General features: G+C 37.6%; 1 protein-coding gene across 1 annotated transcript in view; it reads right to left on the reverse strand.

Annotated features, from left to right (window-relative positions):
• The window catches only part of Galnt1 (polypeptide N-acetylgalactosaminyltransferase 1), a 106,352-nt gene that overhangs the window by 48,098 nt on the left and 42,145 nt on the right, over window positions 1-16,109 (reverse strand). The window contains exons 2-3 of the mRNA XM_074069997.1: window positions 10,411-10,652; window positions 3,585-3,759 (exon numbers count right to left, since the gene is read on the reverse strand). Coding sequence (XP_073926098.1) covers window positions 3,585-3,759; window positions 10,411-10,549 — 314 coding nt within the window. The 5' untranslated portion in view covers window positions 10,550-10,652. The remainder of the gene's footprint in view (window positions 1-3,584; window positions 3,760-10,410; window positions 10,653-16,109) is intronic.

A 16,109-nucleotide genomic window follows, 5' to 3' on the forward strand; every position in this document is an offset into this window, starting at 1 on the left:
CTAAAGGTAACCAATCACCAATCTAACACTTTATATTAGTATTTATTTATTTATGCAGTACTGAGGATTGAATCAGGGCCTTCAGCTTGCTAGGCAAGCACTCTACCACTTAAGCCACACCCCAGTCCTTTATATTAGTTTTCTTTTGCCTGTTTTGACCCTCTCAAACAATTTGTATCTATTTTCCTTCTTGGTGGTACTGGGGCTTGAACTCAAAGCCTCTCACACTTGTGAGGTACTCTACTAGTTGAGGCATGCCCTCTGCCCTCTTTTGCTTCCATTACTTTTTTGGGGTAGGATCTGGCATTTTTGCCAGGAGCCAACCTCAGATGGCAATCCACCTACGTACGGCTTTCCACATAGCTGGGACAACAGGAATGCACCACTATGTGCAGCTTATTACTGACATGAGGTCTTGCTAACTTTTTTTTTTTTTTGCCCAGGTTGGCCTCAAACACCAAGCCTCTAGATCTCCAGTCTCCTCCTCCCAAGTAATTGGAACTATAAGGCAAGAGCCACTGCTCCTGGTTTATTTGTATATATTGTGATGTGATTATTTTGCTCATTGTAATGTTGGTGAGTTCATCTATGGTATAGCATATAGATTTTGTTAATTATCACTGCTATAAAGTATTCTGTTGTATGACATTCTAGTGTTGGTAAGACATTTAGATTTTTCAGTTTAGTGCCAAGATAAATAATTCTGCTATAAATAATTTTTTCCCTGTCTCCTGTTGCATACATGCATTTCTGATATACCTAGTAGTGGAACTGCTGATCCTTGAAGGATATAAAGGTTCACTTTGGTAGGTTTTAACATGTTTCAATGTGGTTATATAGCTTTATATTCCAAGAGTGTATGAGAGAGAATAAGGTGGTATGCCACTGTGTTTTGATTTGCTTTTAATTTCTAATGAGTTTGAGTATCTTGTCATATGTTTATGACTATTTGGATAATCTCTTCTGTGATATTCAAGTCTTGCACACATTTTTCTATTGGATTTTTTTTTTCTTATTGATGTAGGAATGCCTTCTATTTCTGGCTATAAATGTCATATTTTTTCTTCAGGGACTTAATTTTCTTCCTCTCTTGTTTAATGAACATCAAGTCCTTAATGTGGCCTGGGGATATAACTCAGTGATAGAGCACTTGTCCTAGCACAAGCAAGTTCCTAAGTTTGATCCCTAACAAAGCAAAAAAAAAAAAAAAAAAAAAAGGAAAAGTCTTTAATGTAGTCTAGTTTATCAAACTTCCCTTTTTTTTGTGCTTTTTTGTCTCATTTAAGAAAACTTCCTCAAGTTCAAAAAAGAAATTCTCCTATGTGGACATTTAGAATTTTGCATGCTTTGCCTCCACAGTTACATCTATCCTGCACACAAAATAGACTGCTCTGTATAGTGCAGGTACAGTTTGTTTTGTCCTTCAGTATATCAGGTTGGCCCAAGGCCATTTGTTGATTTATATTTTAGAAGATCATCCTTCTATTGCTATGCAGTGTCACTTTGTCCTCAACCAAGTGTTTAAGTATGCATGAGAAGGTTATGAACTTCCTGTTTTTTTTAACTTATATATTTGTCTACCTCTACAACAAAACCACATTATCTTGATAATTCCTCTACAAGAATGTCTGGCTCTTCCAGGTCTTTGCATTTCAAGTGACATTTGATCATCAACTTGTTAAATTACACACACACACACACACACACACACGAGGTTATGGCTAAGATTATACTGAATTAACAAATTTGGAGAGAATCAACATTTTTAAATATTAAGCGGTTCAACCCACAAACATAGGGAGTATTTCTCCATTTATTTAAGTACTTCATTTCTCAATAGTGCTTTGGAATTTCCTTTGAAGAGATTTTATTTTGACATTACAAATTAATGGATTTGACTAACATTTCATTTTTAAGTCTTTATCAATGTCACTTACCAATGACATATGCTCTTTTCTTGTAATGTGTCTTTGAAAAATTTTCATAACAAGATCAAGCTATTTTCTTGAAACATTAGTATCTAAAAAAGTACATTTAAGTTTGGCACTATTTCTTCCCTGAATGCATATAAAAATATAATTCATTGTCAAGACTGTGTATGCCTGGAAATGTGTTATTTATTTATGGGTGTCAGTGCACAAAGGTTTTAATTAATTAATTCCACTTATTTAATAATCATAATTCCTTTTTCTATTTTTTTCTGGTGTTAGTTATATTTTGAATGGTATCCTATTTTTGATTTATGGTTAAAATATGTTTTGCTGAGATTAATTACTCCTTTTAAAGTTTTCTTCCTGAATTACACCTTTGCTTTCTCCTCCTTGCTTTTTCTGTTTTAAACTCTGCTTTTCATGTTTGAGGATTTCCTATGATGTCTAGTATTCCATGCTAATCTGTTATTAAGAACAGAAGCACAAAATCTGAATATGAGCAGAACTCATCAGCTATGTGTTTTCATAAGGATGATTAGGTGGAAAAATCTAAAATGTCACTGTAGCGTTTTACTTTTTCCTCATGGATAGTCCAACTCAGATGAGACAGACCCTCCAATTTTTTCCCTGCAGGAAGAAAGTCTGGCTGCCAGCATTAATGGGAACCATTAAAGCAAAGGGGTCTCAGCAGCTGGAACAGTTTCCTTCCTTTTAACTGGACCTGTTGTCCTCTAGTTCAGATATTCTGTACTACTTCACATGGAATAACTACTCCTCTTATATTGATAATAGGAGTGAAAATTGATAACATATTAGAAAAATGTATGGAAGCACATGTTAAAGCTATATAAATGCATAACCTATTCTCCCTTCCCCAACATACAATAGAAATGAGTGTAAGTCCTTGAAAGCACAGGCAGAAAAATGTCATAATAGCAGTACTTATAATAGTCAAAAAGTAGAAACAACTCAAATGTCTATCAATGTACAAAACTATACTATAAATATACTATGGTATAACTAATACATGGTAATGTAAAAGAATAAATAGCTGAAATATGCAATAATATGTACCTCAAAAGCATGAAAGAATACCTGGATCCAGTTATAGAAAGAAGAGACAATCTTTGTTTAGAGAGGTCAAAACAATGGTTGTCTCTGGGGATGGAAAAAATGCAAAGGAAAATAAAAGAAGTTTTAAGTAGGGTGGAATGTTTTGTCTTGGTTTTGATAATCATCATACAGCTGTACACATATATAAAGCTTCAGTAACCTGTACACTTAGGACCTTGTAATTTACTACTTCAAGTTATACAGAGGTTGAATCTTTTTGTGAAAAGTTGAATACATGAATATTCTGGTAATATTTAGAATCCCCTACTAATCCATTAAGATAATTATTTTCCAAATTGTTGAAATACATAGGCCAGTAGTCTCCTGAGGTATTATTTCACCAGCATTTAATTATGTTTTAAGTGCAGTAAGTAGTAACTTAGTGGGGTGACAAAATGGCTCAAGTGTTACAGCATCTACCTAGCAAGCGTGAATGAGTTCAAACCCAGTACCTCGAAAGATAGCACCAAAGTACAACTTACTGGAAGTGCGGAATATAATTTTCATTTAAATACTGTCAAGACCACACCAAGTACTTACCCTTCTAACCTAACATCTGGTAAAGATCTGTTGAGTGCAATCATCTCACTTGCCATTAAATTGAACTGATTGATTTTAAACATCTCTTTCATCTTTTCTTGATCCTCTTTAGGAATGACGACTGGCTTCCCCATTTCTCCAGGACCTTCATGAGGCTTTTGTACTGGCTCTAGAACTGAGCAAGGAGGAAACTTAACATTAATTTCATAGCAATTGATTCATGCTTGTGCTTAATAACAGTTATGTTGTTGTAACCTCAACAACCAGAGCCATATTTGGGCCCACCCTCTCCCAGTCTGTTAATGCCTCCAAGAGGTTACACTGTCCTCCACTTCCATGTTGATGACTTGACTCAAGACCGCCTCAGCCTGTCCCACTCACATGAACTGCTGCATAGCTTTGCATTCCCATTGCAAATATGACTGCCACCTTCCTAAGGTATAGCCTTCATCGTTATCCCCATGGTCACCTAAAGTCTAACCTTTTAAAATTTCTTTGGCAATACTGGGGTTTGAACTCAAGGCCTTACACTTGCTAGGTGGGCACTTGAGCCACTCTACCAGCCCTTCTAACCTCTTTACCATGGAATTTAACCTAACTTTCCAAACCTATCACCTGCTAGGTACTCCTCCTCCACCCCTCAGGATTTCATCCTTTAGTCCAAGGGCCACACCTTTCCTTCAAATATGTCTGTTTTCTCTTGCTTCTGTGCTTTTGTTCACACAAGTGCCTTCTCTGCAATTCCCCTCCCACTCCTATCTCTGACATAGGAAACTCCCTAGTTGACTTTCCACACCCAACTAAAATGGTTTCTCTTGCCTGAAGCTTTTCTGAATCTTTCTATTAAAGTCATTACTACTCTACACTACCACATCATTTCATCTAGGACTCATGTTCCAATCAATTGCTATCTCTTATTATGATTGCTAAGCCTGTTACTCAACCCCACAATAGACTATTATCTCTTTTGGTTGGGGTTTGACTCATTCATGCATCTTTTTACGCAGTTTTAGGAGTGTGCCTTACAGGAGCTTTGTAACAATATGCTGAATCAGTAAGTGAGTAAAAAGCTATTCAAAATAAGTCAAGATGAAACCTAGACTTGATAATAGTAGACGTTAAAATAAGGTTTACTCAAGGTAGGAAATCATGAATAATAATTCTAATAAAAAATGTTGTATTATAGTTGGGCACCAGTGGCCATCGGCTGCAATCCTAGCTACTCGGGAGGCAGAGATCAGGATGAGCGAGGTTCAAAGCCAGCCCTGGCCAAATACTTTTCCAGATCCTATATCAAAAATACTCAACACAAAAAGAGGGCTGGTGGAGTGGAGTGGCTCCAGTGGTAGAGCACCTGCTTAGCAAGCATGGGGCCCTGAGTTCAAACCCTAATACTGCCAAAAAAAGTTGTGTCATGATATATATACATATACAAAAAAACCCAATATGCCAGACCTTGCACCTTCATATATGTTTTTGAGATGGTAATAAGTGTTCCAAGAAAATTAGGTTATAGAATATATCAAACATAGAAAATACTGTTGTTAGCCGGGCTCTGGTAGCTCACGTTTGTAATCCTAGCTATTTAGGAGGCCGAGATTTGGAGGATCATGGTTCCAGGCCAGCCCAGAAAAAAAGTATGCAAGACCCCATTTCAATGAAAAAAAAACTGAGCATGGGGGTACAAGCCTATCATCTCAGCAATAGCACGAAGCGTAAAAATAGGAAGATCACAGTCCAGGCCAACCTGGGCAAAAACGGAAACCCTATCTCCAAAATAACCAGAGCAAAAAAGGCTGGAGGTGTGGCTCAAGTGGTACAGCATCTGCCTACCAAGTGTGAAGCCATGAATTCAAACCCCAGTACCTCCAAAAGAAAAACTATTCAGTGTTAAATTTCTTATCTAAACTGGGCATGGTAGCTCAAGCCTATAATCCCAACTACTAGGGAGGGAGGGATAAGGAGGAGTACAGTTCGAGGCCAAGCAAAATATCAGTAATATCTCATCTCCATTAATAAGGGCACAGCAGTGTGCATCTGTGGTCCCAGCCACAAGGGAGGCCACAGGTAGGAAGATCTTGGTTCTATGGCAGCCCAGACAAAACACAATACTCAGATATATCTGAAAAATAACTAAAGCAAATATAGGCTGAGAAGTGTGGCTCAAGTGGTTAGAATACCACTTTTGCCACAGCAAGCAAAAGGCCCTAGTTCAAACCTGGGCCCAGTACTGTCAATAAATATTTATAAGTAGATAGATAGATAAACAAACAGGATAGATAGAGAATGTGGTAAGGCCAAGAGTGAATGAGAATGCTTTTTACATTACCCTTTTTTGGGGTGGCATGGGGTTTGAACTCAGGGCCAAACTTGCTAGGCAGTTGCTCCATCACTTGAGCCATACTCCCAGACCTTACTTGCGTATTTTTAAAACTGAAAGTTTTATTCTCCAGTGTTTTTCAGGCATCCTCAAAATGTCTCTACACAAAAATGGTCATATCAAGGGAACAGAAAAACAATCTCTCCAGTCAGGCTTCATCTACCTAAGAATAGTATTAGTTGATAAAGCTATTCTATAGGATGTTTATTGCAGACAGTGGTCCAAAGCAACATACCAATACTACAGCTTCAGGGTGTGAATTCATACTTATATTTTGTACCCCTAGCTACAGAGGAATTTTCAAATAGCATAGATTACAAAATACAAGTCAAAAACTATGGGAAAACTACTACTCTGGAATCACCAAAGACTGGCCCTCAATATATTTAAACTCAGCAAGAAACAAATAAAGGCAATAACAAGCCCCCCAAAAACTGTCATGTATGTCAATCACAATCTTTTAAGGGACCTTAAGCATAATTTATAAAGACAAACCATTCTAAGTATCTAGGGCACCTTTACTTATAAAGGAGAGATTTTGGTAAATTTCACCCTATCGGCACTGAGTTGAATGTTCAGAAATAAAATAAATAGTAAAATAATTAGAGTAATTAACTGCTCATTGTTTTTGCTTTTATTGTTGGTTTTTTCACTTTTTTATTTTCCAAATGCCATAGAAATGAAAATTCTGGAAGACCTGTGTTCTATCAAGAATTCTAAATCATAGAATGTAAATGCTAGTCCTACCAGGAAAGTTCATATCTTTTCTTCCCCCAACCACTTTGGTAAAAAGATCTCTTCAGCAGCACATCAATTTGTCACCAGTGGAACCTGAATAACAAGCATCAAGGCTCTGACACAACTTGGGATCTCAATAACCACAACACTATAACTTCAGATCAGGGCAGATTTTTCAAGCTATTCATGCTTATTAACATTAACTGTTCTCCTTAATCATTTTTTCTCCTTTCCTTTCCTTTCAACCCCAAAGCCCCATTAGGAAACTTGCCCCTCAAGCCATCTCCTCTTAGCTATTTACTCACCTAGTTCAGACCTCAGGGCTCTTTTCCCACCCTTCTGCTGGCTTCCATCAACCCCCAGGCCATTAAAATACCTGTTTATCATCTTGTCCCATCTACACACTTAACTAAAATCCAGTTCTCCTCCAGAGCATGCTAGCCTCACAATCTCTCTGAAAGCATCGTTCATTCTCTAGAAGCCTTTTCTCTAGAAGCAATGATGCTATCTCCTAGCTCCATGTTGTTTTTTCCAACCCATTTCTGTACTTTGTACAAAACCTATCCTTTTCTTTGAAATCTGTGCCACCAACGGTTTTCAAAACTGTATTAATCTTAAGATCTTCCTCAAGAATAATTCTTTCCTCATGGTTTTGATACCACACTATAGCAAAATCTTCCTGTATCACCTTTCATTCATATCAAAGCTTCCTGAAGAATAAGCTGCACACTTCTACTTCTTCAATAGTGTATCAAATCCACTGGCCTCCAAACTTACACTCTGAAATGGCACTTGTGAGGATCACTAGAAACCCTATTACCAAACATATCAGAAATACTTCATCTTTGCTGGGCACTAGTGGCTCATGCCTGTAATCCCAGCTAAATCAGGAGGCAGAGATCAGGAAGACTGTGGTTTGAAGCCAGCCTGGGTAAATAGTTCCCAAGACCCTATCTTGAAAAAACTCAACACAAAAAAAAGCTGGTGGAGTGGCTCAAGGTATAGGCTCTAAGTTCAAACCCCAGAGCACCAAAAAATAAATAAATACTTCATCTTAGGTAAAATCTGCATAGAACTAACTCCTGGGCTTTTATAACCCAGTCTCATCAAAGCTACTCCTCCTTTGGGGTCCACTTCTTATCAATATGTCCAATCAAGAAGACCTGAGGGTCATCTTAAACTTTTCTTTCTTTTATTCCAAATACCCATTGGCTTTCCAAATTATGTAAATCACACTACTTAAACACTTCTCACATATGTCCATTTCCTCTCTACCCCACGTCATTTTAGTGTAGGCCCTGAACTTTTGTCCAAATATTTACGATAGGCTCCAACGGCTCTCTGATACCTGTCTCATTCTCTTCCAGTCCAACAGTCAGATCTGATTAGAATTACTTAACACCCTTAAAAAAAAAAATCCTTCAAGGACATGCCACTGCCTGTAGGATGATGTTCAAAATCCTTGGAATTCGTGATGTGGCCTCTGCCACTTCCCAAGTTGTTCCCATGCTCTCGCCTCACATTCTCTGATCCATCAATTCTCCCTTGCTTATCTTGCACATGCTTCTTTCCTTGGCTAAGCAGGTTTTCATCTCCCCCATCAGACCTAAAAAGCACATGCTTACTGATACTCTACTGGAGCACATCTCCTTACTGCACCTTCTCAGACACCCCAAATCATCCCTTCCTTCCTTTCTGCTCTTGTGCACATCTCTACTGTGATATTTATTATGCTGATTATTTTACAATTTTTCTTTCTCTTCCAGTAGACCAAGTTTCTTGAAGGGAGGAATTCTCATTTTGTTGTCGAGCTTTGTATCAGTAGCACCTAGTACATTGTCCAGCACACACCAGAGCTTTAAAAACATTCACCAAGGCTGGGTGACAGTGGCTCAGGCGTCTAATTCCTAGCTACTAGGGAGGCTGAGATTGGGAAGATGGGTGGGGAAATAGTTCTTGAGACCCCATTTCCAGAATAACCAGAACAAAATGGACTCAAGATGTGGCTCAAGTGGTAAGGCACCTGCTTTGCCAAGTGGGAACCCCTGAATTTAAACCCCAGTACCACAAAAAAAAAAAGATTCCATCTCAACCAATAAGAAGCTGGGCATGGAAGCAGCGCCTCTTATGCCAGCTACATGAGAAGACTTAAATAGAAGGATTGCAGTCCAGGCCTGTTGGGTATAAATGTGTGACCCTATCTCAAAAATACCCTAAGCAAAAAGGGCTGGAGGTGTGGTAGAACACCTGCCTAGCAAGCAGAAGGCCCTGAGTTCACAGCTCAGTATTGCCCCCCCACCCCGAAAAATAAATTTCACTGACTTTGCACATGCTACAGATCCTTTAAACCTTTGCAGTTAAGATGGACCACCATACACTCCCACTATAAATGCCAATGAATAAAAGTAGGATGAGGGGAAAGTTCATCCATATCCAGTATCTGAATTTCTTACTGGTGAAAGGTAATTACTTGTTCTGTGATTTAAAGGTAGATGAGGGGGCTGTGGAGTGGTTCAAGCGTTACAGAGTACCTGCCTAGTAAGGGTGAGACTCTGAGTTCAAACCCTAGTGCTGCCCCCCAAAATAAATAAGGGTAGAGAAGGGGTCTAGTTCTGACAACAGTTAAGGAGGCCATGTTTCGCCACCCTACAGAGCCTTAAATATGCAAATTAATAAGCTGACTGAATAAAAATGAAGCTTATTAAAACTTGTGGATAAAGTAAAAATTTAAAAGTTAGGCATTAGCATAGTTATTATTAGCATCTAGTGCTAGCAAGTGAACAAAACTTAAGGCACACTTCATAAGAGGAAATAAACAGAGCTTGCTATATAAGTCATCCATAAAAATTATGGTTATGAAGGCACAGTTACCAATGTGTACATAATTTTTAGATTATAAACTTTGGGGGACCAAGTACACATCTCATTATAAAAGTGTAAAAATTTTAAATGTGACTACATATGCAAAGAAAGCTTATGTGGAAAGAGTAACTATTTGTATATAAGCTCTAAAAGTAGGGGAAGTGCCAGTATGTTTTAATCACAGAGAGTTCAAATCCCAGAACAGCTGAATTACTAACTCTTGTAATAGTTATTTTCATTATGGCTAAAAAAGAAGAAAAATAAGGCAGCATTTGTTTGTTGGTTTGAATGTAAGGAGCTTAAAAATTAATTTTCCAAGTGTTCCCTGCCATAAATATCAGCAGTACCTACCTAGGTCCTTCATGTTTTCTATAACAACGCAGCCCATATATTAGCCTGATTTAAGCCCTTCCTAACCGGAGCTATCTATAGCATTAACAAAGTAAACTCTCCAGATCACATGTATTTAAAGACTTAGGAATGAGATGATAAGGCAAAAGAAATCTCTCTGGGTATCTGATAGTGCAATTTAATCTTTCTCTTAGCATTATGGTAGATTGATCTTCTATACAATTCTCATAACTACAAAAATGAGATTCCCTACATTACTTGGTAACATGAAGCAATTTGTAGAAAAACAACAGTTTTAATACTGAACACAAAAACTAAATTTAGCAATTAAGTGATACTTTAATACTAAACCGAACTACAGAATTGTTCAAAATATCATCACATATATAGGAAACCAGGGATTATTAATCTTAAGTAGTGATAATTTTGCATTATTCACATGAGTAAAAACTAGCAATAGATTTATAAAAAGTTGCATTTTAAAAAGTCACTCACCATCCCCAGCAGGAAGTCCTCGCTCCTTTTTCTCATCACATTTGTTGCATTCACTGAAGTAAAGCAGCAGGAACATATCTAAGAGTACCCAAATCAAGGAGGTGGCTAGAACCACCTTGCAATATGCAAATTTTCTCATGGCACTTTAAGTCAAACGCAAAAATTTAAAATATATATATATAAATATACAAATATCATGAAAATTATTCCAATCCAGTTTCATCAGAAATCACGTTCATATCCTACAAGAGGAAAAGGAAAAAAGACTGACTTAAAAACTCAGAACCTAGAATGTGAATTGTATGATTAATTTAATACGAATATAAATAAATATATATTCATTTCATTAATATGAAATCTCATGATTATACAAATATATCTTACAAAGCAATATCCGAAAAGAAAATGAGTTAAAGTATATAAACAGGCACTTCACGGAAAAAAAAACCTAAGCAGACAATAAATGCTCAATTCTATAATTAGACATGTAAATTAAATAACAGTGAGACCCTTTCTATTCAACTTCTGTATTAAATACTAAGGCAAAAGTCAAGCTATTAACTGCCACAGGAGTTTAAGCAACTAGCACTTCCAATCTATTTCAATTATCCACATTCAGTTCCCAGACCCAGAGAGTTCTCCCAGTAGTCTGTACTGCAGCAGCTGTCTCTCTTCCCCACCAAATTCCATCCAAAACCTCCACAGTCACCAATCACTCAGGAAAGACCCTTAGGAAGTATTATGGAAAAGGAAAGGTATTATAAGATCTGAGACCTAGTCTTGGCTTGAACTTTCCTAATTTTTAGTTGATTTCTCATTCTCCTCCCTCCCATTGTATTGTTGACTAAAGGAATCATCACCGAATTTGGAGAGTCATTTGGGATACTGACAAAATGTTTCTGACACATAAAGCATTTATCTTAAGGAGCTCTGGAGCAATCTAAGGGGTCTCAAAGAGAAGGAAGTGATGTTACTGAGTAGCTGACATGGAGGTTCGAAGACCTGTGGCACTGTTGATAAGGAGAAAAACAAGCCAAGTGTATCCTGACAGTCAACAGAGAAAACACACACTTCACACATGTGCCACACGCTGAAAGTCATGTAAGCAGATGCTCTGAAGGGTCCGGCTGATAGGCAATGTAGTGGCTTCTTACAAGGGTGGCCAGCAAAGATGGATTTATCTGAACAATTTATGTAACAAACTGTCAGAGACCAACAAACTCTGAGTGCAAGGTAAGAATAAGGACACTACTGTCATATTCCTGCCTTAAACTCATGCTTACTCAATGTGACCCTTGAGACTGTGTCACATGCAGTGACCAATTACTACTATGGTAACGAGCAAAAGGATTACAGAGGACGATGTCAGGGAACAATAGTTATTACTACAGAAGCCAGATATGTAATTTTACATTTTGAGCTATTTCATGAGAAAGGCTACCTCTTCTGGTTACTGGCCAACCACTTGACTACTAATGCAAGGGATTTAAAATGTGGCTTTGTGGCTTCTAAAATCCAGAGTCAGTTAATATATGCCTAAAAAATCTGCCTTTTTATATCAGACCCTTCAGGAAAAAGGTAAACATGTGCCTACACAAAGACCTGTACACAAATCTTTATAGCAATTTAATCATAATTATCAAAATCTATAAACAATCAATATCCATCACCTGGTAAACGGATAACAAATGATGGTAAAGGTGAGAGTGCCTCAGGTGAAATGCTTGGGATCAGAACTGTTTCAGATTTCAGAGTTTTTCAGATTTTGCGTATCTGCAGATTTTACCAGATGAACATCCCTAACCTGAAATGCGAAATACTACAAAATCTCAACCTTCTGAGCATCACATCTACACTCAAAAGTTTCAGATTTCAGAGTATTTTATATTCCAGATTAGACGTGACCTGTACATCTATACGGTAAGACACTACTCAGCAGTCCAGCAAATTATTACTTATAATTACTATTTCCCCAGGTATTATCCCAAATAATACCTGGAGAATTATTAGGTCAGGGAAATAAGCTTATCATTTGGGATATTTGTGGTATAGACTCCTATAATATTTACTGACTCCAAGTATTTCCATTGAGGGTATACAATGTCTGATATCCTGAAAGCTCTATCAGTTTCTATTAGCTGACTTAACACCTAGTAATACCTTAAATGTTTATGTTTTTCCTACTTATAAAATAATATGTGCCCAATGCAAAGAACATGGTGGACACAGAAAAGCAAAAGATACAAACCTGCCCTTAACTCACATCTCAGTTATTCTATTATCAATGAAGTGTCTTTTCAGTCATGGTATGTGTTAAAGCAAGTTTTCCATTTTGACTCAAGCATTTTAATCTTAAATGTGTTTATTATCGGGGGAAGAGAAGGAGATGGGTGTGATTATAAAGTGGCAGCCGAAAAGACTGTCATGGTCATGCTGTATTCTGGCTCTTTTAACAAACAATAGTTCAGCAGACATTTCTAACCTCTCTTCCCACCTTAACTACTGAGTACTGTGTTTTGGCAACATCAAGAGATCTTAATGCTCACTTCAAAATAGCCCTAATACCCACAAAGCTATGTCAAAATGCCACGTACACTGTCTTACACTTAAAGAATAAACAACAGACAGAAACTGAGGCAGCTTCCTGGCTCATGATTCTGTGTAGCCTCTCTTCCGGCAAGGGTTTCTTCTGTTAAAAGATGTGGCCCCCTGGCCGCAAGACAGCCAAATGACCTACCCAAGCCAACTGCAGAACCTGACTCCTTGGCCTTTTATGTCACAGACCTGTTAGGCTGTTGGTTACACTGCCCACCTACAGCCAAAGATTGAGCCCACACAGAGGGGTACTGAATGAGAGGCACGAGCCCTGATGATAACCAAGTCCCTAGCTCTTCCTCAGCTTTTGTGACAACCCAGGAATCCTTCTTTTAATCTTCTATTCTGCTTAGAAGTTTGTACTGCATTCCTAACATAACCAAAATGCTTGGGAGGGAGTGGAGGGTTCTATAAGTAAAATCAAGAATGTTCACTAATGAGCTTCCCCTCTACTGGTCACAAATAATTATATATTTGAAGCAAATAACACTATCTTAAAACATACTTTTTTAATATACCAAATCACAAATACATATCAATATCAAAAGTATAAAATGTATCACAGAAATAAATCACAACACAATGCATATGTATCCACCAACCATTTAAGAACTGATGTGCAAAGTTTCCTCTCTTAATTCCATCTCTTCCTGAGCTCCTCAAAGGCAATACCTAGTCTGAATTTGTAACTCTTCCTTGTCTCCTGCAGATTTAACCTCATTCATTGATACCCTTAACAAAGTCTTGTTTACATTTGTCTTTCTAAATAGAAAATCTGTGAGACAAACTTTTTCTTAGACTGTGTTTCTGAGATTCATCCATTTGTTGCATGTAGTTGTAGTCAATTCGTTTTTTACCACTGAATAGTACTGTCAACTTAGCATACCACAGTCTTTCCACTTTACTTTTATTTTTTGTTTTGGTTTTATTTATTTTTTTATAATTGTGCTGGGTGGGGGTACATTGTAGCATTTACAAAAGTTCTTACAATGTATCAAATATATCATACTTGAATTCACTCCCTCCATCATTCTCCTTTATCCCCCCCCCACCATCCCCTTTCTGGATTAGTTTCAACAGGTCTCATTTTCCACTTACATATACGTATTCAGAGTAGTTATACAATATTCACCCTCCCACACCCTTTCTCCCCCGTCCCACTACCACTGGTATCAACCTCCCACCCCTAGACAGGACCTATTCTGCCCTCTTGTTCTGTGATTTTGTAAAAGAAACCAACAATGAATAGACTGAGAAAGAATATAAGAAAGTAATTCCATTTACAATAGTCTCAAAAAAAAATACCTAGGAATAAAAACAAAGGATGTGAAAGACCTCTGCAAGGAAAACTATAAACCATTAAAGAAAGAAATCGAAGAAGACTACAGAAGGTGGAAAGATCTCCCATGCTCGTAAGTTGGGATAATCAATATTGTGAAAATGGCTATATTGCCAAAAGCAATCTACATGTTCAATGCAATCCACACCAAAATTCCAATATTCATCACAGAGATTGAAAAATCAACCCTAAAGTTCATTTGGAAGCACAGAAGTCCACAAATAGACAAGGCAATACTGAGCAAAAAGAGCAACACTGGAAGTATCACAATACCTGACTTCAAACTATACTAAGAGTCATGGCAATAAAAACAGCATGGTAATGGCACAAAAACAGATATGAAGACCAGTAGAACAGAAGACCCAGATATGAATCCACACAGCTACACCCATCTGATTTTTGACAAAGACATCAATAACATATGATGGAGAAAAAACAGCCTCTTCAACAAATGTTGCTGGGAAAACTGGGTATCTGCATGCAGAAAACTGAAACGAGATCCATGTCTGTCACCCTGTACAAATATCAACTCAAAGCGGATTAAGGCCCTTAATATAAGACCTGAATCTTTGAAGCAAGTATAGGGAAGAGCATTGAAATTAATAGGCGTAAGTCAACAACTTCCTAAATAGAATTCAAAATGGCTCAGCAACTAAGAGAAAGGATTGACAAATGGGATTACATGAAATTAAAAAGCTTCTGCACAACAAAAGAAATAAATGGTCACCAGATTGAAGAGGCAGTCCACAGAATGGGAGAAAATCCTTGGGAGCTATGCAAGGGATTAATAACCAGAATATTCAGGGAGCTCAAAAAACTAAACTTCCCCAATCAATGACCCAATGAAGAAATAGGCAAATGAACTGATTTCTTCAAAGGAAGTAGTCCAAATGGCCAAAAAAAAAAAAAAAAAGAAATGCCCTGGCCTTAAAGGAAACGCAAATCAAAACCATGTTAAGATTTCACCTCACCCCTGTTAGAATGGCTACCATCAAGAACACAAACAGCAACAAATGTTGGTGAGGATGTGGTGTGAAAGGAACCCTCATACACTGCTGATGGGAATGTAAAATAGCACAACCACTGTGGAAAACAGTATGGAGGCTTCTTAAAAATCAATCTGCCATTCCTTCCTATTATTGCTTATACTCTCTCTACAACAAAATTAGAAATAAGGGCAAAATAGTTTCTGCTGGGTACTGGGGGGGGAGGGGAGGGGGCGGAGTGGGTGGTAAGGGAGGGGGTGGGGGCAGGGGGGAGAAATGAACCAAGCCTTGTATGCACATATGAATAATAAAAGAAAAATGAAAAAAAAAAAAATCAATCTGCCATATGATCCAGCAATACCATTCCTAGGGATATACCCAAAGGAATGTAAGTCAGGTTACAATAAAAGCACATGCACCCCCATGTTTATTTTATTGCAGCACTATTCACAATAGCTAAGCTATGGAAATAGCCAAGAGGCCCCACTACTGACAAATGGATTAAGAAAATGTGGTATTTGTATACAATGGAATTTTATTTAGCCACAAAGAATAAAATTTTGTCATTTGTAGGTAACTGGATGGAACTGGAAAACATCTTAAGTGAAGTTAGCCAGGTTCAGAAGGCCAAAGGCTGCACGTTCTCTCGCATATGTGGAATGCAGGCCTAATACAAATAGAGCAATAATATGAAAAACAGATCATGCTAAGGGGAGGTCACACATGAGAAGGAGGGTAAAAAAAGAAGTTCAGAAGGTGAATATAGTTGGTGTACTCTC

The sequence above is a fragment of the Castor canadensis genome, chromosome 4 (genome assembly GCF_047511655.1).
Source record: "Castor canadensis chromosome 4, mCasCan1.hap1v2, whole genome shotgun sequence".
NCBI classification, from domain to species: domain Eukaryota; kingdom Metazoa; phylum Chordata; class Mammalia; order Rodentia; family Castoridae; genus Castor; species Castor canadensis.